General features: G+C 38.5%; 2 protein-coding genes and 1 pseudogene across 4 annotated transcripts in view; 2 read left to right on the plus strand and 1 right to left on the minus strand.

Annotated features, from left to right (window-relative positions):
• Nucleotides 1–1,168: 1,168 nt before the first annotated feature.
• Nucleotides 1,169–23,419, plus strand: part of LOC126603664 (BRASSINOSTEROID INSENSITIVE 1-associated receptor kinase 1-like) — a 76,381-nt gene continuing 54,130 nt past the window's right edge. For 2 of the 3 annotated variants that reach the window (XM_050270597.1, XM_050270596.1), the window contains exons 1-11: nucleotides 1,169–1,599; nucleotides 1,693–1,825; nucleotides 1,944–2,015; nucleotides 2,160–2,303; nucleotides 3,856–3,927; nucleotides 4,045–4,116; nucleotides 4,220–4,296; nucleotides 4,832–4,960; nucleotides 5,047–5,388; nucleotides 5,700–6,094; nucleotides 7,154–7,303. In XM_050270597.1, coding sequence (XP_050126554.1) covers nucleotides 1,500–1,599; nucleotides 1,693–1,825; nucleotides 1,944–2,015; nucleotides 2,160–2,303; nucleotides 3,856–3,927; nucleotides 4,045–4,116; nucleotides 4,220–4,296; nucleotides 4,832–4,960; nucleotides 5,047–5,388; nucleotides 5,700–6,094; nucleotides 7,154–7,303 — 1,686 coding nt within the window. In that variant the 5' untranslated portion in view covers nucleotides 1,169–1,499. Of the gene's footprint in view, nucleotides 1,600–1,692; nucleotides 1,826–1,943; nucleotides 2,016–2,159; nucleotides 2,304–3,855; nucleotides 3,928–4,044; nucleotides 4,117–4,219; nucleotides 4,297–4,831; nucleotides 4,961–5,046; nucleotides 5,389–5,699; nucleotides 6,095–7,153; nucleotides 7,794–23,419 lie in introns of those variants that run through there. The other variant, XM_050270595.1, reaches the window with a different exon arrangement.
• LOC126603669 (pentatricopeptide repeat-containing protein At1g51965, mitochondrial-like) lies at nucleotides 7,852–9,363 on the plus strand (annotated as a pseudogene).
• Nucleotides 9,383–12,090, minus strand: LOC126603670 (30S ribosomal protein S9, mitochondrial-like). The gene is made up of 4 exons (XM_050270604.1): nucleotides 11,408–12,090; nucleotides 10,565–11,005; nucleotides 9,873–9,953; nucleotides 9,383–9,749 (listed from the first exon to the last, which is right to left on the minus strand). The coding sequence occupies exons 1-4, from the start codon at nucleotides 11,886–11,888 to the stop codon at nucleotides 9,658–9,660; spliced, it is 1,095 nt and encodes a 364-aa protein (XP_050126561.1). The 5' UTR covers nucleotides 11,889–12,090; the 3' UTR covers nucleotides 9,383–9,657.

Below are 23,419 nucleotides of genomic sequence, written 5' to 3' on the forward strand. Positions count from 1 at the left end.
GTGGTTTTTCGTTAAAGTGAACAGTACCGGGTGCTTTTCGTTAAAGTTCCCATATTTATATGTTGTTCCCAACAATTTTTGTACTTCATAAAAGAAACAATCCACTTAAGGTGAAGAAATTTTTGTGCAAGTAGCCGAGTCTCTTCGTTTTAGGTAAAGAAGGGCGTGGGGTTAAATCGTGGTTGAAGAACAATTTTCATCCAAAAGTAGGGGTGCATTTTTTATTGGATCAACCCGAACTCGCTCATGTCTAACCCGAATTTAAATCCAAAGATACGGGTATTTTCTTAGTTATAACCCGCCCGAATGCAACCCAATTTCAACCCAGTTATTTATTGAGTTATGTTGGGTTAATTCTTTGCATGCCGATGCCCAACCCAATTTATAACCACTCTAATCCGATCATAACCCAAATGAACAAATGCACATATTACACCCATGTCCACCAATCAACAACCTTTATAATGTTTTATACAATATCCCTTATAGGTACAGTTGATAGTGCTGAAGCTTTTGGTATGGAGGTTCCATGTAGCACTTAACTTGATTCTATTTGGCCATTTGTAGGTCCTCATGTACTTTGTTTTAAAAGATTATAATGATAGTTGTGAATATATGACCTACAACTAACTATTTTTCTTATTTAATACAAATGCAAATTAAATTTGGACAACAAGACTTGAGTTCGGTGTTTGTTTATAGTTGGTATGTAGTGTTGCTTTTTTTTTTTCCTTTTTGTACAAGCTTTGATATTTTCTTGCATTTTTAATTCAAATTTTGCATGGTTAAATTTGCGTGTTTGGTTTAACTTTTAAGCAGATATCAATTTGTGGAACTGAATGCAATTTTTGATTGAACTATGACATTGAAGTTAACTAGTTTTGATACTACTTTGCTTAATTTTTTTTTAAAATTATTGCAAAATAAGTTGTTAAAGGATTAAACTTTAAACAAAAAAAAGTTGGACAACCCAAATTCAACCCAATTAAATCCGAATCTGAATGAATCCAAATGAAACTCAACACGAACCTGAACCTGAATTATGAATGTTGAGCTAAGGTTAGGTTGACCTTTCTTGCAGCCATACCATAAACAATGACAACAATAATTTAGTAAATATACTAAATTAAAATGAAGAAAAACAAAAATATAAACAAAAGAAGAAAGGCAATTTCCACCGTGGTGGACAGCGACTTTGACTTATTGAGAGCCCTCCATCTGCAGCTCCTCCCGTCTTCCTCCCCAACCTTTTACTTTTCTTCCTTTCTTCTCCAAAACCAGTAAGCTCTCTGAGATTTCAATCTCTTTCACTCTCTAAGAGGCAGCGGCATGCTTTTCCAAACGCAATTTACAATTTAGTCAACGGGAAAAAGCAAGAGCCACCGAATTTTCTGGAATCCGGTCAACGTGGAGATGCTCCAGATTTTGATCGGTCAACGCCTGCTGCTGCCCCAATTATTAGAGTTGGAATTAGGGATTTGTGTATGAGCTGAGCTTCAATGAACCCACCAGCGATGACATCCTCCGCCTCTGTTTCCGTTTGGCTGATTCTGCTGTTTGGCTTCTTTCACCTCCATAAGCTCGCTGCCAACGTCGAAGGTATGTCTGTGTCTGTGTGTTTTTGAATTTGGGTGTGTTTGGTTGCGGGAATTGGCATGAACTAATGAATGAATGAATGATTGGATTTGACAGGTGACGCATTGAACGCGTTGAAGACCAATCTAGCTGATCCAAACAATGTTCTGCAGAGTTGGGATCCGACTCTCGTCAATCCCTGCACCTGGTTTCATGTCACTTGTAATAGCGAAAACAGCGTTACTCGAGTGTAAGCAAACCCAACAAACACCTCCTTTTCAATTCAATTCAGTTCAGTTCAATTCAATTCACTTGTAATAGCGAAAATTGCGTTACACGAAATTTCTAACCTTTTTTGCTCCACCCAGTGATCTTGGCAATGCCAATCTCTCTGGTCAATTGGTTGCACAGCTTGGTGTGCTTTCCAAGTTGCAGTACTTGTAAGTGTGTTTTTCGCTCTGCTTTCTTATTTGTGTTCTTTCCAACTGTTCCATCAGTATGCGTTTGAATTGAAATTGGTATCGGTACACGACGAATGAATTCACTACTGCATTTGACATTATCGAAACATTCTTTCTTGACAGGGAACTTTACAGTAATAACATAACTGGAACCATTCCCGAAGAGCTTGGGGGTTTGGCAGACTTGGTCAGTTTGGATCTTTACTTGAACAAGTTACATGGTACCATTCCAGCGGCACTTGGCAACCTTGCAAAACTACGTTTCCTGTATGAACCCCCATCCTTTTGTTAGATAAAATATATCTTGTCTTTCTTTTTTTAATTGATATGCTAATCTACTGTTTTTAATTGTTCTGTTGGAGTGACTTTCTTCCTTAAGGTCCCGATAGCATTTCAGTTGAACCCAAAATATTACTTAGGTTGACTATAATTTCCCAATACGTGGTCAAGGCATATAGCTTGAGTTTTAACATATTTGAAGAACGATCACAATATAAAACAAGTGATAAAACAATTTGCACAAGACAAGAAAATATGGAAATCACGTAACTGGAACCTTGAAGGCAAATATTCCTTATGCCGGATGCACATAATTATAATATGATCCCTGGTTTCAAGTTCACAAGAAGGGAGACTAGCTCCCTTGGTCATTTGAATTTGGAATTCTAATGCAAAGATGCATTAAGCTATGATCACCAGATTAAAAATTCTAAAGATCCAACATGAGACTCCTATGTTTGTAACATACCCTTTCTGTTATACCAATTCTTTCTTTTCTTTTCTCCTTTTTTGTAGATCCCCTACCCTAAAAAGAAAAACACAAAAAAGGAAAGGAAGAAAAATATAAGTTCCTATAGCTTTTACCGTGACAATTGTGAAATCCCAGGTTGCCATGGCATATAATAGCTTGAGCCTTGAAAAGCCCCTTTCATTGATCTGTTAAGTATTTTTCAATTGTCATGTTTCTGAATTCTCTATATAGTTAAGACTGCCCCGAAAGAGATTAATTGTGCCAGTAATCATGTGCATGAAGTTTTAGTATCAAGTGAGACTTTGAAGCTTCTATTTTATTATGATTAACACTATTCCAGTCTGTGTATATATCTGATTGCACTCATTTATATTGCAAATGGAAGTTTAACATTAAGATTTAATTGGAGAGTATCATTGTTTTCTTTTTAATTTTCGAGCCACCCTTGTAACATCTTCTTAGGGTTACCCTAAGTAAACTTGCTTCCCTAAAACTTCATGTAAAATTTTAGAGAGATTTATTTATTTAGATGAATACCGAGTGTATGTTACAAAGAGCATATCTAGAATTTCACGAAATTTTGAGAATTATTCCTTTGTAGTTCAAGCAGTAACAATTATGAGGTCCGTATTATGTAAGGTGCTGAGCTAGAATGTGTGTTTTAGGAACATTTTTTACTTTATCTAGGAGTGAGTCCTATGTAGTGAAGGCCTTAAGTGGAATATTTGCAGTAATATATTTTAGGGGAAATAGAAAGGAATTCTGTAACCAGAGTGGGTGAACCCTCATATCTAGTGGGACGTTTTGAAAGTTTCCTTGCTCATTGCTCTCTTTGTCTATTTGTGTCCGTAATTCCATATGTACTTTATGCACACTTGACGCTCACATACTCTTCTGGTGTTTATATGGTGACAAGAAAAATGGTAAAATGAAAATGAATTATAGCAAAACTACTTTCACATTTTATTAATTGTGTCCCTTATAATTTGAATAATTATGTGTTGGAAATATAATATCTGTTGTCGTTGTGATTATCTGTGATTTAACGCTTTCTGTTCCATGAAATAGGCGTCTCAACAACAACACCTTGTCAGGGACTATTCCCTTGACTTTGACTAACATCCAATCATTGCAAGTCCTGTGAGTTTCGTATACTTTGATCTCAATAAGAGGGGAGAGAGACAGAGAGAGAAAAGTTAATAATTTCTCTGCCATCAGAGAATTTGCAAATAACACATAGTTTTCCATCAAATGCAGGGATCTTTCAAATAACAAACTGACAGGGGATATTCCAGTCAATGGATCTTTTTCACTTTTTACTCCCATCAGGTTTGTTGAAGCCTCTTTATTCTTTTTCTTTACCGTTTTCATGCGGTGGCCATCCTAGCAAACGACCTAAATGATGTACTGACTGCTATTCTTCATTTTGCAGTTTTGCCAATAATCCTCTGAAACCACTTCCACCCTCTCCACCTCCTCCTGTTTCTCCGAACCCACCAAGTTCTCCAGGTTTATACAACTTATACTGTTGTTGTGATATTAACTCAAATTTGTTTTGAAAGCTGGCTCTATTTTGTTTCAGACACTTGTGATATTGACTCCAGTGATAGTTAAAGTTTTTTTGGTGTTTTTCTGTTAATTTTTTTTTTACATAATATAACATTATTTTTGGAATTACTGCTCTAAGAGAAGATGCTTGTTAGGAAAGGAAGGGATTGAGGATCCAAGAGGATACTCCTAATTTTGTATTGTACTATTTCTGTGAGTTTGAAGAGACGAATTAAAACAATGACATATGAAGTTGGAATCACTACTGTAAAGATGCCAAGAAGATGCTAGTTAGGAAAGGAATGGATTGAGGATCCGAGAGGATGCTCCTAATTTTGTGTTGTACTATTTCTGTGAGTTTGAAGAAATGGATAAAAACAATAACATGTGATAGAGAATTCATCATATAACTTCTGACTTTTAAGGATTTTTCATTTAGTTCTGGTTCATGTTGCGCAAATAATCCTTCCTTTTTAACTCTGGTGATTCATATTAGGTACCACTGCTACTGGGGCTATTGCTGGAGGGGTTGCTGCTGGTGCTGCTTTGCTATTTGCTGCACCTGCAATTGCACTTGCTTATTGGCGACGAAGAAAACCACAGGATCATTTCTTTGATGTACCTGGTTAGTGAACTATGGGAGTAATATAGCTTGATAAAAGTGGTGTTGTAGTATGGGATGCAGGTTTCACTAATCTACTGTCTTTGCAGCTGAGGAGGATCCAGAAGTTCATTTAGGACAGCTCAAAAGGTTTTCTTTGCGTGAACTACAAGTTGCAACGGATACCTTTAGTAACAAAAATATTCTTGGTAGAGGTGGATTTGGTAAGGTTTATAAAGGACGCTTAGCTGATGGAACTCTGGTTGCTGTAAAAAGACTTAAAGAGGAGAGAACCCAAGGTGGGGAGCTACAGTTTCAAACAGAGGTTGAAATGATTAGCATGGCTGTCCACCGCAATCTGCTTCGTCTGCGTGGTTTTTGCATGACACCAACAGAAAGGCTGCTTGTATATCCTTTTATGTTTAATGGAAGTGTGGCATCATGTTTAAGAGGTACTCATCTAAATTGTTTGCTGCGTTGATGAATCCTTTTGTTTTCACGAAATTAAAAATTGTTTGGATTACATTGATAAAGTGAATTTGTACACCCGACCAATTTGGTTTGGAGTATCAGTACTGATGTTTTTTTTCTGTTCTTTTTTTCTTCAATTTTAAGTTACCTTCTTGATGTTGATTTTATTTAATGGATAACAAGATGACTCTTTTTTGGGTGGGACGGGTGGCATGATATGTGTTAAACCACATTACCTGTTGCTTGTAATTTAAAATTCTACTCTCATAATTATGTCGATAAATTATTGTAGATCGTCCAGAAGGACAAGCTGCACTTGATTGGCCAATAAGACAACGCATTGCGTTGGGATCTGCAAGAGGCCTTGCTTATTTACATGATCACTGTGATCCAAAAATTATTCACCGTGATGTGAAAGCAGCAAACATATTGTTGGATGAGGAATTCGAAGCAGTTGTTGGAGACTTTGGGTTGGCTAAACTCATGGACTACAAGGATACACATGTTACCACAGCAGTACGTGGCACAATTGGTCATATAGCACCAGAGTACCTTTCAACTGGAAAATCTTCCGAGAAAACTGATGTTTTTGGATATGGCGTCATGCTTCTTGAACTCATCACTGGGCAGAGGGCTTTTGATCTTGCTCGGCTTGCGAATGATGATGATGTCATGTTACTTGATTGGGTATGCTTTTACGTCTTTCTGTTTCTGTTTGTAGCTAATTTATTGTTATATGCAAGATTATTTTCCAACAACATTTGCATGAGGTCCACCTTCTGATTATATTTTATCATTCTAAATCTTCCATAATATCTTTCATACTTTATATAAAAAAAGACATAATGTTGTTGAAATTCAACGATATTCTTGCTTCAATCTGTTGTGTCCCTAAGTCCAAATCTTGGAAATTATGTTTCAATACTCATTTTTAAAGAAATGTTATATAATATACTGTAAATTAGGTGTATCTCTCAATACCAATGTTGCTATTTATTTAAGCCAAAAATAATGGGTCTCGACAGCTAATCACTTTATTTCAAACCGCTAATCTATATGACATTCTTAATCATTGTATATGGAACATTTCTGCAATCATTTTAGTTGGTTCTTTGCAAAGATACTTTAAAAACCTATTACTCATCATAGAGCTGCCAAGTTCCTGTTTGATTAATGTAAAAATCACTTGGTCTTTTTTGGCCCGAATATTGAAAACAGTTAGAATCATGGATCAAAGAAAATAAATAATGCTTGACTTTTAGAAAATAACTTTAGTTTAATTAGCTTTTATTAGTTAGACTTACGATTAAGCTGTGAAGATTTATTTATCTTTATTTATAACAATATAAGGTTTAAATTGTCAGAGATTAATTATTACATTTCCTTGGTAATTGTTGTTAGTATTGTTGTTGCTTCTTTTGCCAATGTATTGGCCTTGCTGTGATTTCTTGAAGAATTTGGCATGTGTTCTGTATCGATCCTAATTTCCTCATTATCTCTTTATTCTCGCTATCTTGGCCTATTGCTTCTTTCTATTCTCTGTTTGCATCTTTGTCATATGTTTGCATCATATCGATATTTGAATGACGATGCATTTTTGTAAGCAGTTTGATTTTCTGGAGATACTGCGGCCCTTCAAATTTTGAACATTACAACACATTTTCACTCTCCTAGGTGCCCTCATCTTTTGTTTCAAATTGTAGAACTATCTGACTTTTTCCTTTTTATTTTAACTAAAATAATTAGGTCAAAGGACTACTGAAAGATCGGAGGTTGGAAACTCTTGTTGATGCTGATCTGAATGGAAATTATGTTGACGATCAAGTGGAGCAGCTCATCCAAGTAGCTCTACTGTGCACACAAGGCACCCCAGGGGAACGACCCAAGATGTCAGAGGTTGTCCGGATGCTGGAAGGCGATGGTTTGGCTGAAAGATGGGAGGAGTGGCAAAAAGAGGAGGTGTTCCGCCAAGATTTCAACCCTATTCATCATCCAAGTACTAATTGGATCATAGACTCAACTTCTCATATTCCTCCGGATGAGTTGTCCGGTCCCAGATGATATGCTCGTTGGTTCTGTCCCCTTGTATACATGTAAGAAGCCTTCAGAGGACTAGAGAAGGTCCATTTTGTATTTCAGTGATACCACATTTGTGCATATGTTTTGTCTTTGTTTTCGATTTTGTTTTTGTCTCGCTTATTTTTAAGATCACAAAAATGGAGCTGGTGCTGTTGTAATTTTTATAGGGTTAACTGGCATTTCGAAGTTATATGGTGCTAGCAGGAATTAGGAAGGGCCATAAAAGCACCCATTCCTGATGATTTATGTATCTATCCAGAAATTAGTCCAAATTGTGGAATAAATAATCATTATGAACTTATAACTATCTATATTTTTGAGTGTTCCTATAGATCCCATAGATACGATAAGGACACTATGTCAATATGAAGAAGAAGCATTGCGAGCCGGATGAGTTTACTTGCACGATTATGATCAGAATGGTTGGGAAATTGGGTACGGGGGATGAGTGTCTTGGGTTGTTTCAGGAGATGGTGAACAAGGGTTGCGGTCCGAATATGATGTTTTACAATACTATGATTCAGGCACTTGCTCGGAGCAAGATGGTTGACAATGCCGTCGTTGTGTTCTCGAAAATGGTACAGAACAATTGCCGGCCTAATGAATTTACGTACAGTGTGGTTTTGAATCTTTTGGTTGCAGAAGGGCAGCTGGGTGGGTTTGATGAGGTGGTGGGGATGTCGAAGAAGTACATGACGAAGTCGATATATGCATATCTTGTGAGGACATTGAGTAAATTGAGCCATGCCGGGGAAGCTCACAGGTTGTTCTGCAACATGTGGAGCTTCCATGACATGGGGGATCGGGATGCATGTACTTGAATGTTGGAGAGTTTGTGCAGTGCAGGTAAAACTGCAGAGGCGGTTGACATGCTTAAGTAACATTCATGAGAAAGGGAAGGTTCATGAGGCTGTGATGAACTGTACGAAAAGATGAAACTTGATGGGCCTGAACCGGACATATTTACCTACAACATTTGATTTTAAGCTTTGGTAGGGCTGGGAAGGTTCATGAGGCTGTGAGGATATTCGAACATCTCGAGAATAGTGATTGTAAACCGGATATTATCTCTTTACAATTCGTTGATCAATTGCCTTGGGAAAAATGGTGATGTGGATGAAGCCCACATGAGGTTTAAGGAGATGCAAGAGAAGGGTTTTAGCCCCGATGTCGTCACCTACAGCACTCTGATCGAGTGCTTTGGCAAGACGGATAGGGTTGAAATGGCATGCAGGCTGTTCGACAACATGCTTTCTCAAGGCTGCTATCCGAATATAGTGACATACAACATCTTGCTTGATTGTCTTGAGAGGTGTGGGAGGATGCGAAACTTAAGCAGCAAGGGTTGACACCGGATTGGATTACATACGCAGTGCTTGAACGCTTGCAGAGCGGTTCACATAGGAGAGTTAGGGTTCGTAGGCAGAGTCCGATCACAGGTTGGGTTGTGAGCCCTTTAAGGTGATGAATGGTGTAGATATACCGAATTTTGCATTATTGCTTGTTTGGAGCCAGTTTCCAGTTCCTCCCAAGGCCGAAGCATGTGGCTGCAGCTGCGACTACTCAAGAAACTTGCTTCCCACGGAGCCATCACGACCAGGACCCGTTTTGTTCGCGGAATGAGTTACTTGGGCATGAAAATTCATGCTCATTCCTGTGAGATAGAAGCTGCCCCACTTGAGGTTTCGACGAAAAATGATTCTCACTTGCGGAACATCACAAATTTAGTCACAGATTCACAAGTGTTGTTGAAACTTTCAATAATTGATGTGGAAGCATGTCTTGTATTTCAGATTTGGTGTCTCACAGTCTTTCAGAATTGAACTTTACGTGAACAATGAACTAAACGCGTTTATGCGCTGAATTGGGTTACTAAGTTGGACGGTACTCACTTCATAAGACAACTCAAATATTACCTAAGTTCGCAAATAAATCCAGTAAAAGTTACTGGTACAAAATGTCGACTGGAAGCAAGGAAGGATCAGAAACAAATCAAATAGCTCCGGATGTTTTATCACACCACAAAATCTACAAAAATTTTCTACCACTCATCGTCTATCACAAGCTACACTTGAAATGCCATACGAGTGGATCCCAATAAGTTATTGCAGTAAATCATACTTTTAAGTTCCAAACAAAACTGCGCAGAAAACCAAGCTCGGAGTACTTGATCAACGCTTGACCCACTGGAAGCTCTTCCTTGCTTTTGCTTTTCCGGGTTTTTTCCTTTCCACCACACGCGAGTCCCTTGTCAAGAAACCAGCTGGAAACACAAACAAGTTGCCGGGTTAGCAAGAAAGGGGCAGATAGATATTGCAAGGTTAAGATCTGTTTCTCCTTATAAGCCAGAAATAACCAGCGGACAAAGGGGAAGAGAAATATTTACATTCTTTTAGAGCAGGACGCAAGTCAGGTTCCCAATTTTGCAAGGCCCTGCTCACTCCTAATTGAATTGCTCCAACTTGACCTGGAAAAAACACCTTTTTAATTTTCCATATTTAACACAAACAAAAACGTTTATGCAAAGACATATTAAACATTGTTCTTTAAAAAAGAGTTACTGTTGAGAGTAACAATTTGCACACACAGTATTTTTGTACTCAACTACTATATAGGAAGAAGAGCCAGCATCAAAAAGCACGAAACAATCTTTAGAAATTACAATCAATTCGTATTTAATTCTGTCGAGATGTTGGCTCCAATTTTCTTCTCTTTTCCTCTGCTCTGTTTCAGTTTAATTATTTGATGAGAAATGAAAATCTAACACAATTAATTCACCCTAACAACCTAGGAAGAAAAAGACACTCGCATTCATTTGACTTCATGAGAGCAAGGGGAAGAAAAGCTTTACTAACATATGGAACTGGACAGAAATTTGTTTTCCATGAGAGATTGGCAGTGCAGGTAGTAAGTAGCGAGGCAAATTTGTGGTTTTCTGGCATATAAAGCTATAGAATTGCAAGTTCAAGGATAACGGAGGGAAACAGCAGTTGAATTGGATCTCAAACAAGTCAACGTCAAGGAAAAAAGTCAACATATAAATCAAAATAAAGTGCGTAGCAACAAACTTAGGCTTACCTGTGGTGCCGCCTCCTTGAACACTACAAGCGATGTCCCAAAGGCCCAACGTTTTTGTCTCAGAGAAAGGTCGGAGGAGAGCAGCACGATGATCAAGCATTGGAAAATAGGTGTCAAATTGTTTATCATTAATTGTGAATTTACCATTACCAGGTTGAATCCAGACACGTGCTACACTACATTTCCTTCTTCCTGTTCCATAAGCTCTCCCCTTGTCGTCTACTGTTCTCACTCTTGCTTTGGCAACTTCCTCCTGTTTCTGGCGCTCTATTTCAGCTCTCGAGGATTTTCTGGTATTTTTCTCATAACGAATGTCTTCAATCTCTGAAAGAGGGGGCAATCCCTTTATCCCTTGAAAATCCTTCAATGCAATCAAAGTGTCAAGCATTTCGTCTGTGATTCCAGATGCAGCAATAAGGTCACCAAAGGCACGATTCGGACCTGCAGTTACCATACTGAATCAGTATAACACCTAAAGAGTCACCTAGCTGATAAATGAATCAGCAACTGCATTCAAAACAAAGTACTATTTGAACTATAAAAGTTCGAGAAAGCCGAAGAAATAATCTTATCCCATGTAGAGTGCTTGCAGCTAAACCTAACAAGATACCTGATCATTTTAACTCCTCCCACAAATCAATAAGTAGTGTAGTTCCCAAAATCAAAAGCACAACAATAGACACACCAATATTTTAATGAACTTGCAGACCTCCCAACAACGAAACATGCAATTGGTTGGTGCCCAAATCAATCCAAAAGGATTTAGTACAGTACAAGTTGTTCCACTCAGCTATACACCTTCCTACTCTTAAGCATATCCAGCATTTAGGAAAAAGAACTAGCCTTTGAGAACAGCAGTAAGCTCCCGCTCCTCTTTCTCAAGCCTCTTAGCCTGTTCAGCCTTCTCAATCTCCTCTCTACTTGTCTCACTGTCAATGACAGTAACAGTCTGTACACCCTCTCCGATATCGAACAAGTCACTCTTCGCCTCCTCTCCCAAGCTCCACATCTTGTACTCCTGCGATGTATCCCAGCCTCCTTTCCCCTTCAACCAGTCGGAATCGGTCTCGCTGGATTCAACTTCTGCAATCCCGGAAATGTCCCCGGAGCTCTCGCCGAATAAAGGGTCAAACTTTCCATCGGTTTCCTGAGAAAGCCTCCAAACATCTGATTGGGAGGGACCCTTACCATCGTCACTGGAGAAGAACCTTGGAGTGAAATTAGCGAAAAGAGGGTTTTGGGGTTGGGGGAAGGGATGGAACTTTGGGGAGATTAGGGTTAGGCGAGAGAAATGTGAGGGTTTGGGTAGAAGACGAGAGAGCATGGTGATGAAGCAGAGACTTACAAATATTTTGAAATTTAGGGTTTAACAAGAAAAGGACGATCTTCATACAACCCTTTACGGTTGGAGAAGGAAGGAGAGAGAGAACAGGATCCCGTAGGGGGTTTTCATTCCATCGGCATCGCAACATAATGGGGTTTCAGTTTTGAACGGAAGTTTCTATCCCTGTTTTTTTTTTTTTTTTTTTTTTTTTTGAAATTTGAAAAAATAATCAAAGTTTTGAACACAAATAGGATTATAGCCATTATTTTAAATTTTTAATAATTTTAATTAAAAGTTGATCTGAAAGTATTAACGTACTCTTGTTTAAAATGTAATTTTCCAAAAAAAAAAAAAAATACTGAAAAACTAAAAAACAAGCTGCTGAAGATGTTCCCGCATCTTCGATTGCTCCAAAGCCTCCTATCCATCCCTTCCTCCCGCACCTACCTACCTTGCCATGATTATTGATTGATATATCAGTTTCCATTTTCATAAGTAATTTTAATTTTAATTGTTTGGGTCCTTGTCTCAAGGAAAGAATGGAGACGATCGATGTCGGTTGGGTCTAACTTTAACAACTTCGATGAGGTCTAGAATTAATAATGTTGACGGGATCTAAGACCACCGTCGCACTCAACCTCAACTCCAAACCATGGCGTTCAAAGTGAGAACTACCAATACACTCCCAACCATGCCTTTGCGAATCTACATTCAAACCCCAGGACACGCATTTTTCTATGATATGGAGGCACTCTTAATACAACCACAACCATTTAAGGGTATAAAGGTATACTAGTACTTTCATATCAATTTTTTCTTATAATTATGATAAACTTAAAAATGTGGCTATAATTCTATATTGAATCAAAATTTTGATTATTTTTCCAAATATCCCTTTTTTTTTTCCTTTCTTTTTTTCTCTGAAAACTCATTTGTGTCGAACTTGGTTGAATTTGTGTCTTCCACGTTTGTTCTTTTACATATTAACGTTTTTTTTCTAACAAAATTTTCTAAAAAAATGAAATATAACTTTCTGACAAAATTACCCTTAGGGTTTTTATATGTATTTTTTCTGTCAGTTTTGATTGTTTTTGTTTAGAGGGCTTTTTAGTCTAAATTTTTTTGATGAAGCCTTAAGACACCAAACTCTCATTCTAGCTTGTTAAACCCTAAATTTCAAAAATCTAAAATATTTGTAAGTCTCTGCTTCATCACCATGCTCTATCGTCTTCTACCTAAACCCTCACATTTCTTCCACCTAACCCTAATCTCCCCAAAGTTCCATCCCTTCCCCCAACCCCAAAACCCTCTTTTCGTTACTTACACTCCAAGGTTCTTCTCCAGTGACGATGGTAAGGGTCCCTCCCAATAAGATGTTTGGAGGCTTTCTCAGGAAATCGATGGAAAGTTTGACCCTTTATTCGACGAGAGCTCTGGGGATATTTCCGGGATTGCAGAAGTTGAATCCAGCGAGGCCAATTCCGAGTGGTTGAAGGGGAAAGGAGGCGAGCAGTGGGATACATCGTAGGAGTACAAGTCGTGGAGCTTGGGAGAGGAGGAGAAGAGTGACTTGTTCGATATCAGAGAGGGTGTACAGACTATTACTGCCATTGACAGTGAGACTAGAAAAATGTAGTTTCTTGCAATCATAATGGGAAGCGAACACCAGAGAGAAGTTGAATGTGGCAAAGCGGCGAGGTGTTTCTTGCAACTCCAAACAGATCAATTAGGAATTGTATATAATCAGAACAAGTTTTATTATTATTATTTGGGCCAAATTTCTTGTCCTGTTTGTTTTTCCTTTTGGGTTAGCCCGATCAGTTATGGGCTGATGAAGCCACAACACGTACAATTTTTTTCTTCAGTATTATTATTGTGGTATTAGTTTCCCCCAGTATCTTAATAAGCACACCATTTTTGAGACATTAGTAGCTGTAATAAAATAATACCTCACTCATTTATACCCCGAAATAACTCACAACTGCTTATCTTCGTTATGAACATATATATGTAGACACTCACATCATTCTCATTTATAAATGCCCCTCACACAAATGTTACTCTAATATCAAGTTGATGTTAGAATAAAACTTATAAAATCATATCATTCTCATTTATAAATGCCCCTCACACAAATGTTACTCTAAGATCAACTATGATGTTAATTCGATTAAAAATTATAACTTGTTCTTATTAATCTAGGTGATATAAAGACTGTTAATATCACAAAAATTGGCCACCGAGTATGACGATGCTTAATTGCAATTGTGCTTTATTTGTTTACCATTTTAGTAGAAAATGTTCCCACGATGTTCCCACGTCGCAGAAAAAACAGAGCAATTGGGTTTATCTTTTACTGCTAAAAATCTGTATACTCCCACAAATTTCAACACTATGTTTTTTATGAACGGTAAACAATGTGATTTTCTTAATCACATTTTAATAAGTGAGTTAGTATTAAGCAGGGGATTAGTTACAATTTAGTTATGTTTTATTGTTGTGTTCTGAAAGAGCCAGCTAGCTTAGTTTGTATGACTTTATATAGCTGTTGGGTTGTAGAGTCAAGCAGGCATTATATTGAATAGAAAATATTATTCAAAAAATAGGAGCGTAGCTCCCTTCGTATCCATCACTCCCATCCTCCATTGCTATATCTTGCTGCCACAGGTCAAGGTTGAATCGGGTCTTAACATTGGTATCACCCATTGTCGATTCTGGTTTCCCTTCCGTGCATGCCCCGACACACTACCACCCCTCGTTTTACAGTCATGGAAGAGCGCATGGCTGCTCTTGAAGATGCTTTTGTTTCCTTGCAGTCTTCTTTCTCTGATACTCTGGACGCCAAGCTCGCGATCTGTTTTGAGCAGTTTCATCGTGAACAATCTTATGGGGGACGGAATGGCGGTTCAACTTCCGATCCCGATCATTGTGTAGCTCCGATCGTGGAGAATCTTCCCGATCCTGACGAAAGGGAACTCATCCGCACTCCACGACGCGAGATCTATGACGGTGCACACCCCCTCGACAAAACTTCCAACATCGCATCGAATTTCCCAGATTCACTAATGGAGATAATCCGATTGCTTGGATTTACAAGGCCGAGCAATTTTTCGCCCACTACGGCACTGCGGAGCATCAAAAAGTGGTGACAGTCTCTTTTCATTTGGAGAGCGAGGCACTACAATGGTTTCGATGGATGGATTGTTTGGTTACTACACCACGCTGGGATGATTTCACCACTGCATTTTGCCATAATTCGGACCTTCAGAGTTCCAAGATTGCACTGAATCTCTCTTCAAACTTCGTCAAACGGGTACTCTCAAGGATTATATTGCTGAATTTCGTAGGCTTGCCAATCGAACTTCTGATGTTGGTCTGATTCTACTTAAGAGTTGTTTCCTAGGTGGTTTGAAGAAGGAATTGAGATTTGATGTGAAATTGCTACGCCCTGCCACTGTCCATGAGGCTATTTCTATAGCTATTCAATTGGATACTAAGTATGCTGAACTTAAATCTGGTTCTCCAAAATCTTTTCCTCAGTATAAACCCCCAATACAGCCTTCTACTCCCCATAATGCTGCCTATCCTAGGTTTCCCAACTTACCATTTAAGAAACTCTCACCCGATGAAATTCAGAAAAAGAGGGAGCAAGGTGATTGTTGGTTCTGTGATGAAAAGTGGGTTCGTGGTCACAAGTGTGGCCAGAATCAATTATTGATGATCGATTTCTTAGGTACTAATGAGGAAATATTTAAACCACCTAATGATGTGTTGGCTGAGATACAACACATGGAACTTAGTGAATGTGCTTATTTTGGGACTCTATCCAAACACACACCTCAAACCATGAAAGTGGGGGGGGGGGATTCATTGGCAACCAACCAGTGACATTCTTACTCGATTTGGGTAGTTCTCCTAGTTTTGTGGATTCCAAGTTGGTGAAACAAGTTGGTTGGAAATTGTGGGGAACCAAACCTTTTGAAGTACTGGTGGCTAATGGTGGGAAGGTGAGGAGTCATGGGTGTTATAAGGAGGCTTCCATATCTTTGGGTGGTTATTCATGTGCTCATACACTTTTTACTCTTCCTCTTGGTGGCTGTGAGGCTGTTTTGGGTGTGGATTGGTTATCTACCATCAGCCCTATACTTTGGGACTTCCAGCTTTTAACCATGGACTTCACAGTGAATGACCACCATCATACACTCTCCTATAGTAACCCTCAACCAGTACCTACTTTACAAGCCATCTCTCTGCCCAATGTGGACAAAGAATTTTCGAATTCTACTTTGGGGTTGGTGCTCTACTCCGTGGAGGGCTCTACAATGGAGGCTTCTGAGTTGACTCCCTCTCAGCTCCACGACTTGCAACAATTATTGCATGATTATGAGTCTCTATTTGAAGTTCCTACTTCTTTACCACCACTATGAGTGCATGACCATTGGATTCCCCTCCTGCCAGGTTCCAAACCACCTAACATCTGACCCTACCATTATGGGCCTTTCCAAAAGTCTGAAATAGAAAAAGCAATGGCTGAGTTGTTACAAGCAGGTTTTATCCATCCAAGTCACATCCCTTTTTCTTGCCCAGTGTTGCTTGTCTTAAATAAGGAAGGGGCTTGGCGGCTTTGTATGGATTACAGAGAGTTAAACTCTATAACCATCAAAAATAAATATCCTATTCCCTTGATAGATGACTTGCTTGATGAGTTGTATGGGGCTCAGTTCTTTACTAAGCTTGATTTACGATCTAGTTACCACCAAATTAGGATGTGTGAAGAAGATATCGAGAAAACTGCTTTCCGTACCCATGAGGGACACTACGAGTTCCTAGTGATGCCTTTTGGGCTCACAAATGCTCCTGCCACATTCCATAATCTAATAAATGATGTCTTCCGGCCTTACTTAAGGAAATTTATACTTGTGTTCTTTGATGATATTCTCATCTACAACAAGTCTTGGGAGGATCACATCTCACATTTAACAACAACATTCCAGGTACTCACACATCATTAGCTTTTTGTGAAGAAACTAAAATGCTCTTTTGGCCAATCTAAAGTTGAATATTTGGGACATGTGGTTTTTTGAGAGGGTGTAGCCGTTGATCCCTCCAAGCTGCAAGCAATTGTTGATTGGCCTATACCTGTGAATGTAAAAGGATTGAGGGGTTTTTTAGGCCTCACATGTTACTATCGGAAGTTCATTCCCGGTTATGGCAAAATTTGTCAACCCTTTTATGAGTTGACCCAAAAGGATGGATTTCATTGGAATTCTAGTGCTCAGGATGCTTTTCTTACACTCAAACAAGCTATGGTTTCTCCTCAACTCCTTGCATTGCCTGATTTTTCAGTACCTTTTGTCCTTGAATGTGACGTATCTGGGAATGGCATAGGGGCAGTGCTGCAACAAAGGGGAAAAGCTATTGCTTTCTCAAGTCAAGCACTTGGTCCCAAGAACCAAGCACTATCCACATATGAGAGGGAATTAATTGCAATAGTGCAGGCTGTAAAAAAGTGACAACATTATTTGCAAGGAAGGCATTTCATCATTAAAACAGACCACCATAGTCTGCGCTATTTCCTAAGTAATAGAGCACATACATCTTTTCAACAGAAATGGGTATCTAAGTTGCTTGGATTTGATTATGAAATCCAATATAGGAGTGGCTCTGAAAATGTGGTTGCCGATGCCCTCTCACGGGTAGTTGTTTTCTCTCAACCTCAAGGAGACACCAATAATCAGTCTGAAATGATTGTTACTTGTCATGCTATCTCATACCCCTACATGGGATGGATTGATGAATTAAGAAGGTTTAATGAGAATGATGATTGGATCCTGCAAAAGGTGCAAGATTTAACTAAAGATGTGACAACCACTTCCCACTACCATGTTTATAATGGACTGCTCAAGTATAAATCGAGAATAGTGCTCAGTCCCACTTCAATTTGGCGAGATAAGGTTCTCCATGAACACCATTCCACTCCTACTTCGGGACATGAAGGGGTTCTTAAGACATATCACCAGGTTAAGCGTGGGTTTTATTGGACATGCATGAAAAGTGATGTGAAGCGATTTGGTTATGAGTGCACAGTTTGCCAACAGCATAAGTATGAAACCATTACTCCTCCAGGTTTGTTGTAACCACTGCCTATTCCTCATGGTATTTGGAGGGACATTAGCATGGATTTCATTGGAGGTCTTCCTCTGTGCTCTGGAAAATCTGTAATAATGGTGATTGTCGATAGATTATCCAAGTATGCCCACTTTGTGGCATTAGCACATCCCTACACTGCTTCTATTGTGGCTCAAGCATTTGTAAACCATGTTTTCAAATTACATGGCATGCCTTCATCAATAGTAAGTGACAGGGACCCTATCTTTTTCAGTTCTTTCTGGAATGAGTTCTTTAAACTTCAAGGTTCAACCCTTTGCCTGAGCTCCAGTTATCACCCCTAAACCGATGGCCAAACTGAGGTTCTCAATAGGTGTTTGGAGACCTATTTGAGATGTTTCACTAGTGCACAACCTAAAAAATGGTTGCATTGGTTACCATGGGCAGAGTGGAGCTATAACACTTCGTATCATACCTCTGCACATTTTACTCCATTTGAGTTAGTTTATGGATACCCCCTACCTCACATTGCAGCTTATGAGAGTGGCACATCACGAGTGGAACTGGTGGAGCAAAGTTTGATAGCCAGGGATCAACTTTTGTCGCAGCTCAAATCGAACTTGGAAAAGGCAAGGAACAGAATAAAGGTACAAGTTGACAGGCACCGAACCGAGAGAGAGTTTGTTGAAGGGCAACTGGTCTACCTAAAGCTTATACCTTATCAATTGCAGTCCTTAGCTTCTCACTCTTATCACAAACTTCAGCCTCGTTTCTATGGTCCTTTTGAAGTATTGGAGAAGATAGGCTCGGTAGCTCACAAGTTAAAGCTTCCTGAAGGCTGCAAGTTACATCCCGTTTTTCATGTGAGCTATCTAAAGCAACATTTGGGCCCTAACATTGTTCCTACTACTACTTTACCCTCTGTTCATGATGATGGTCTGAAACAACAAATGCCTATGGCAGTACTGCAGCGAAGAATGTACAAAAAAGGGAATGCAGCTGGAGTTTAATTACTTGTGCAGTGGGAAGAGGGTACCAGAGACGATGCAACCTGGGAAGATTTTGATGCTTTCACTGCGAGCTATCCAGGGTTCAAGTTTTGATTGCCAAGCAACCTTGTGGACAAGGTCTTTTGAAGGGGAAGGAAATGTTATGAACTGTAAACAATGTGATTTTCTTAATCACATTTTAATAAGTGAGTTAGTATTAAGCAGGGGATTAGTTACAATTTAGTTATGTTTTATTGTTGTGTTCTGAAGGAGCCAGCTGACTTAGTTTGTATGACTTTATATAGCTATTGGGTTGTAGAGTCAAGCATGCATTATATTGAATAGAAAATATTATTCCAAAAAATAGGAGCGTAGCTCCCTTCGTATCCATCACTCCCATCCTCCATTGCTATATCTTGCTGCCACAGGTTAAGGTTGAATCGGGTTTTAACACAACCCATTTCTCATACGCCATTAAAACAAAACCTAGTAGAATTAAAAAACGTAATCGTAACAGTAAGAAGAGCGCAGAGAGACCTAAAATAAAAGGAAGAGTGGGAGTAGAATTCTAGGTTTGTTGACGCTGCTTTGAAGCTCTGCATTTTTTTTACTGATTGGGTGGTGATTCCTTCCGCTTGTATCACTTTAAAGCAAAGAAAAGGTAAAAAAAGACGATCTTCATACAACCATTTACAGTTGGAGAAGGAAGGAGAGAGAGAGAACAGGATCCCGTAGGGAGTTTTCATTCTATCGGCATCGCAAGATAATGGGGTTTCAGTTTTGCACGGAAGTTATCCTTTTTTTTCTTTTCTTTTCTCTGAAAACTGATTTGCGTCCAACCTGGTTGAATTTGTGTCTTCCATGTTTGTTCTTTTACATTTTATCTCATTTTTTTCTAATTTTTTTTCTAATAAAATTTTCTAAAAAAATGAAATATAAATTTCTGACAAAATTACCCTTAGGGTATTTATATGTATTTTTCTGTCAGTTTTGATTTTTTTTTGTTTGCAGGGCTTTTTGAAGCATTGAGACCAAACTCTCCTTCTGGCTTTCTAATATTAAAGATAAAGATTATTATTTTTTGTCTTGGATAGGTTGATTTTAATGCAAGAAGTGATTTCCGTACATTATTTTATTTTGACTTTTCAATCCCAAAAACAGAAATAGACATGAGTGTATAGCAGGAGAAAATGGTGTGAAAGTAACTTTCCTTTTATTACTACATCCATTGACTGAAATTGACTCAGCTAAATTATTTCCCCTAATTACCAACTTTACCATTCTACAACTAGTAAATTGCCCTATTGGATAAGACTATCATCTTCAACTCACTACGTCTCATATTCAAACATGCCCCTTCTTTTTAATCTAACTTAGAGTAGTAATATCAATTGTAAAAAAAAGAAGGATTAACTCTGCATTTGAGGTCTTGTGTTCGAGCTCGTTCTTTTGAACTAATCTCTAATCTCTAATATTAGAAAATCAGCAGTAAATTTTGGTGTCTTAAGCTTCACCAAAAATTTTAGAACAAAAACACCCATAAAACAGAAAAATCCAAAACTAATCCAAATTAACACATCAAACACAACATGGGTAATTTTATAAGAAAATCATAACAAATAAAAGATAATAAAAAAAGGAAAAAAAGAAAATGAAACGTGCAAAACTCTGATGTCGTGGGACTCAAGAGAAAACCACGAACTGACGGAAAAGAAAACTGCCATGAACCACAACTCCATGTTGAGCACTGAAGATTATGAGGAGGGAAATATTTCTTTGTTGTTCCTTCTACTTCGAGTGGTTTGGAAGAAAAAAACAGTTCATCATTTTCCTTTTTGTTTTCAATTTCTTCCGTTTTCTAAAGGTTCATCGGGCCCTTGGTCACTCATCACTACTAGATCTGGACGACATGTGGAGACGAGTGCAGGATGTTTTCAGTTTACTATCTACAATTAGAGTTAGTGAGATTACTCTCTGTGGTTCATCTTCTACTGATCTTTATGTCAGAAAACAATGCCTTCAAACATTCGGACTTTTGGTACAACAAGTTATTTTCAAAGATGAATTTGATAACGCTCCCAAGCACTGGAGAGTTGATTGGGATTTCCCTCTTTTCAATATCTAATTGGGGATTTTTTGGTAATCAATTTTTCAGAGCTTCATTCTTTCTTGTATCTAGTTGGGTTTCTTTACCTTTTGTTTTAATAACTTTTCCGATCTCCATTCTTTACATGTATGTTTTTTCTTTCAACAACTCCTTTGCAAATTGTTGACTTCTTGAATGACTTCCATTATTGCTTTACAGGTACTCTTTGTTTCTTTGCAAATATGCGTATATCATTTCAAACTTTGCAAATTTTGTGATAATACTATTCGGTAGCTTCTTAAAAATTTTCTTTTTGTTCTCTATTTTTCTTTCCCCAAAAGGTGGTTCAATTACATAAGTTGTGCATATAACTGTCAATGTGGCTTTTGGAAAGAAAAACACTACATTTTTAGCATATATAGAACAAAGGGTTAGTTCTGTCAGTTTCTCCAAAACATATGTTGAGGGAAAATGTGACGACCCATCCTAATTTTCCTATGTAATTTATCCCCTAGTATGTGTTGACGGTTATGCCTTTAGTGGCAAGTGACGTGGACGCGTTTATTTCCCTTAAATTATTTATTTCCTCGTATCACATTTAAATTGTACACGCTAGTACGAGTCGGCGTAGATTTTAAAGTGTAACCTACTTCGGACATATTTCGATCTCCTTTTACTGTAGGAAATCTGAAATCCTATCCTTTGGATTCCTTTTTATCCTACCCGTGCACCCCCCATTATTCACTCACCCATCACTCCCTCACCAATCACATCTCTTCCCACTTCCCTACACCCAATCAGAAAAAATAAATAAATAAATAAATAAAGCATTCTCTCTCTCTCTCTCTCCCCCCCTTATACTCGATCCTCTATGTAAAGCCATGAACGAGCTTCAAAGCTCGTAGATCGAATTCACAAAGTACACCATTGTACTCATCTCAGTCCCACGATCATAACCATGTCCTTGAAATCTGATTTAGATGAGTTTTGACTCACCAACTCGGAAGGTCCGACTCGGTATGTCTCGGTTCTACGATTTTCAGGCCATTCACGGCTTAGGTAAGCCTTGAGAAACCCTTAGAACCTTCATTTCAATTCTATGGGTTGATATTGATCTCTTGTTTGTGTTTTGAACGTATGGTTTTACACAGAAAACTCGAGAAGAGAAAATTGTACGTTTTTCAGTCATGGACCATGACAATTTGGTCACTTTCAACCCATTTTTCCAGTCACCCTCAACCGCAGTTGGACTCCTATTAGGTACAAACTTGTTCTCTACATTCCTAACTTCAAAATGGGTTTTGAATCACTGAGTTTGGTTAAGTAACGAGTTAGAAATCAACTTTGGAAGTTAGGAAGAAATTTCAGTTTTTTGGAAATCTGCAACCGTGGTCATTTGGCCATTTTCAGGCCAAATTCCTGAACAACACAGACCGTATTTGAACTTTCTGTGAAATGGGATCGATACACCACATTCCTTGCTTTAATTTGGTTGTTGTAGAAGTGTTTTTGGTTGAGAATCGAGCTCGTTAGGATCTCTGAAGGTTGGCCCAAAAATCTGCAAAACTGCAGAAATTCGCAAGGAAGGCAAGCATGCCTGTACTCGCAGGCGCGTGACCAGTTTGTGCAGCCCCTTGTGGCGGCGCGTCCGGCCTCCTGTCGGCATGTGGTTGACATGTGTGTGTCCGTGACGTCGAGTAGATCGATTTCATATATTTAAACCCTAGGTTTGAGCAAACTATGGGGTTTTTTATTTAGGTTTCCGTTATGTGCTTTAATTAATTTTATTTTAGTTATTTCACATATAGGGGGGAAACGTATTACAAGGACGTTCGAGGTCAAGCTAGGCTCGGGGGTTACGACCCAGCGACGTACTTGTGAGTGGGTAGTTTATTTTTATATCTATACGTATTTATAGTTTCCAAAATTTCATAAATGCATCACTTTGCGTATATATTGCCAAATAATTGACAACTACGATATAATTGTGATAAATGTTGTTATATGGTTGAGATATTACTGTCATGGCATTCATACATAATTGTACATACTCATCTTGCTGCACCCCGGTGTTAGTACTCGCCCCAAGGCTACGGCCAGTCCTTAACGTGTATGTTCACATCGCACCATTCGCTCACCTTGGATCCAAGTTAGGTGTTAATCATGTCGGGTAGATTGCATTAGGCAATCCGACTTGTATGTGACCGTGCTTCTACACCAGCCTTCACGTGATCGTAATACTATAGCATATTGATTACACCCAGTCATGTTCGTGTCAGAAATTATCTGTTCGAACTTGTGTGTGTCAGCTTAGATGAATGAGCACTTAGCTATACTTGATTATCACA

The sequence above is a fragment of the Malus sylvestris genome, chromosome 15 (genome assembly GCF_916048215.2).
Source record: "Malus sylvestris chromosome 15, drMalSylv7.2, whole genome shotgun sequence".
NCBI lineage: Eukaryota > Viridiplantae > Streptophyta > Magnoliopsida > Rosales > Rosaceae > Malus > Malus sylvestris.

Coding starts and splice junctions, on each gene's coding strand:
- LOC126603670 (XM_050270604.1), bottom strand. CDS start 11,888: ATGCTCTCTCGTCTTCTACCCAAACCCTCACATTTCTCTCGCCTAACC. Junction 11,006..11,407: donor GCTTACTGCTGTTCTCAAAG/GCTAGTTCTTTT, acceptor TGGTAACTGCAG/GTCCGAATCGTGCCTTTGGT. Junction 9,750..9,872: donor GCGTCCTGCTCTAAAAGAAT/GTAAATATTTCT, acceptor TTGTGTTTCCAG/CTGGTTTCTTGACAAGGGAC.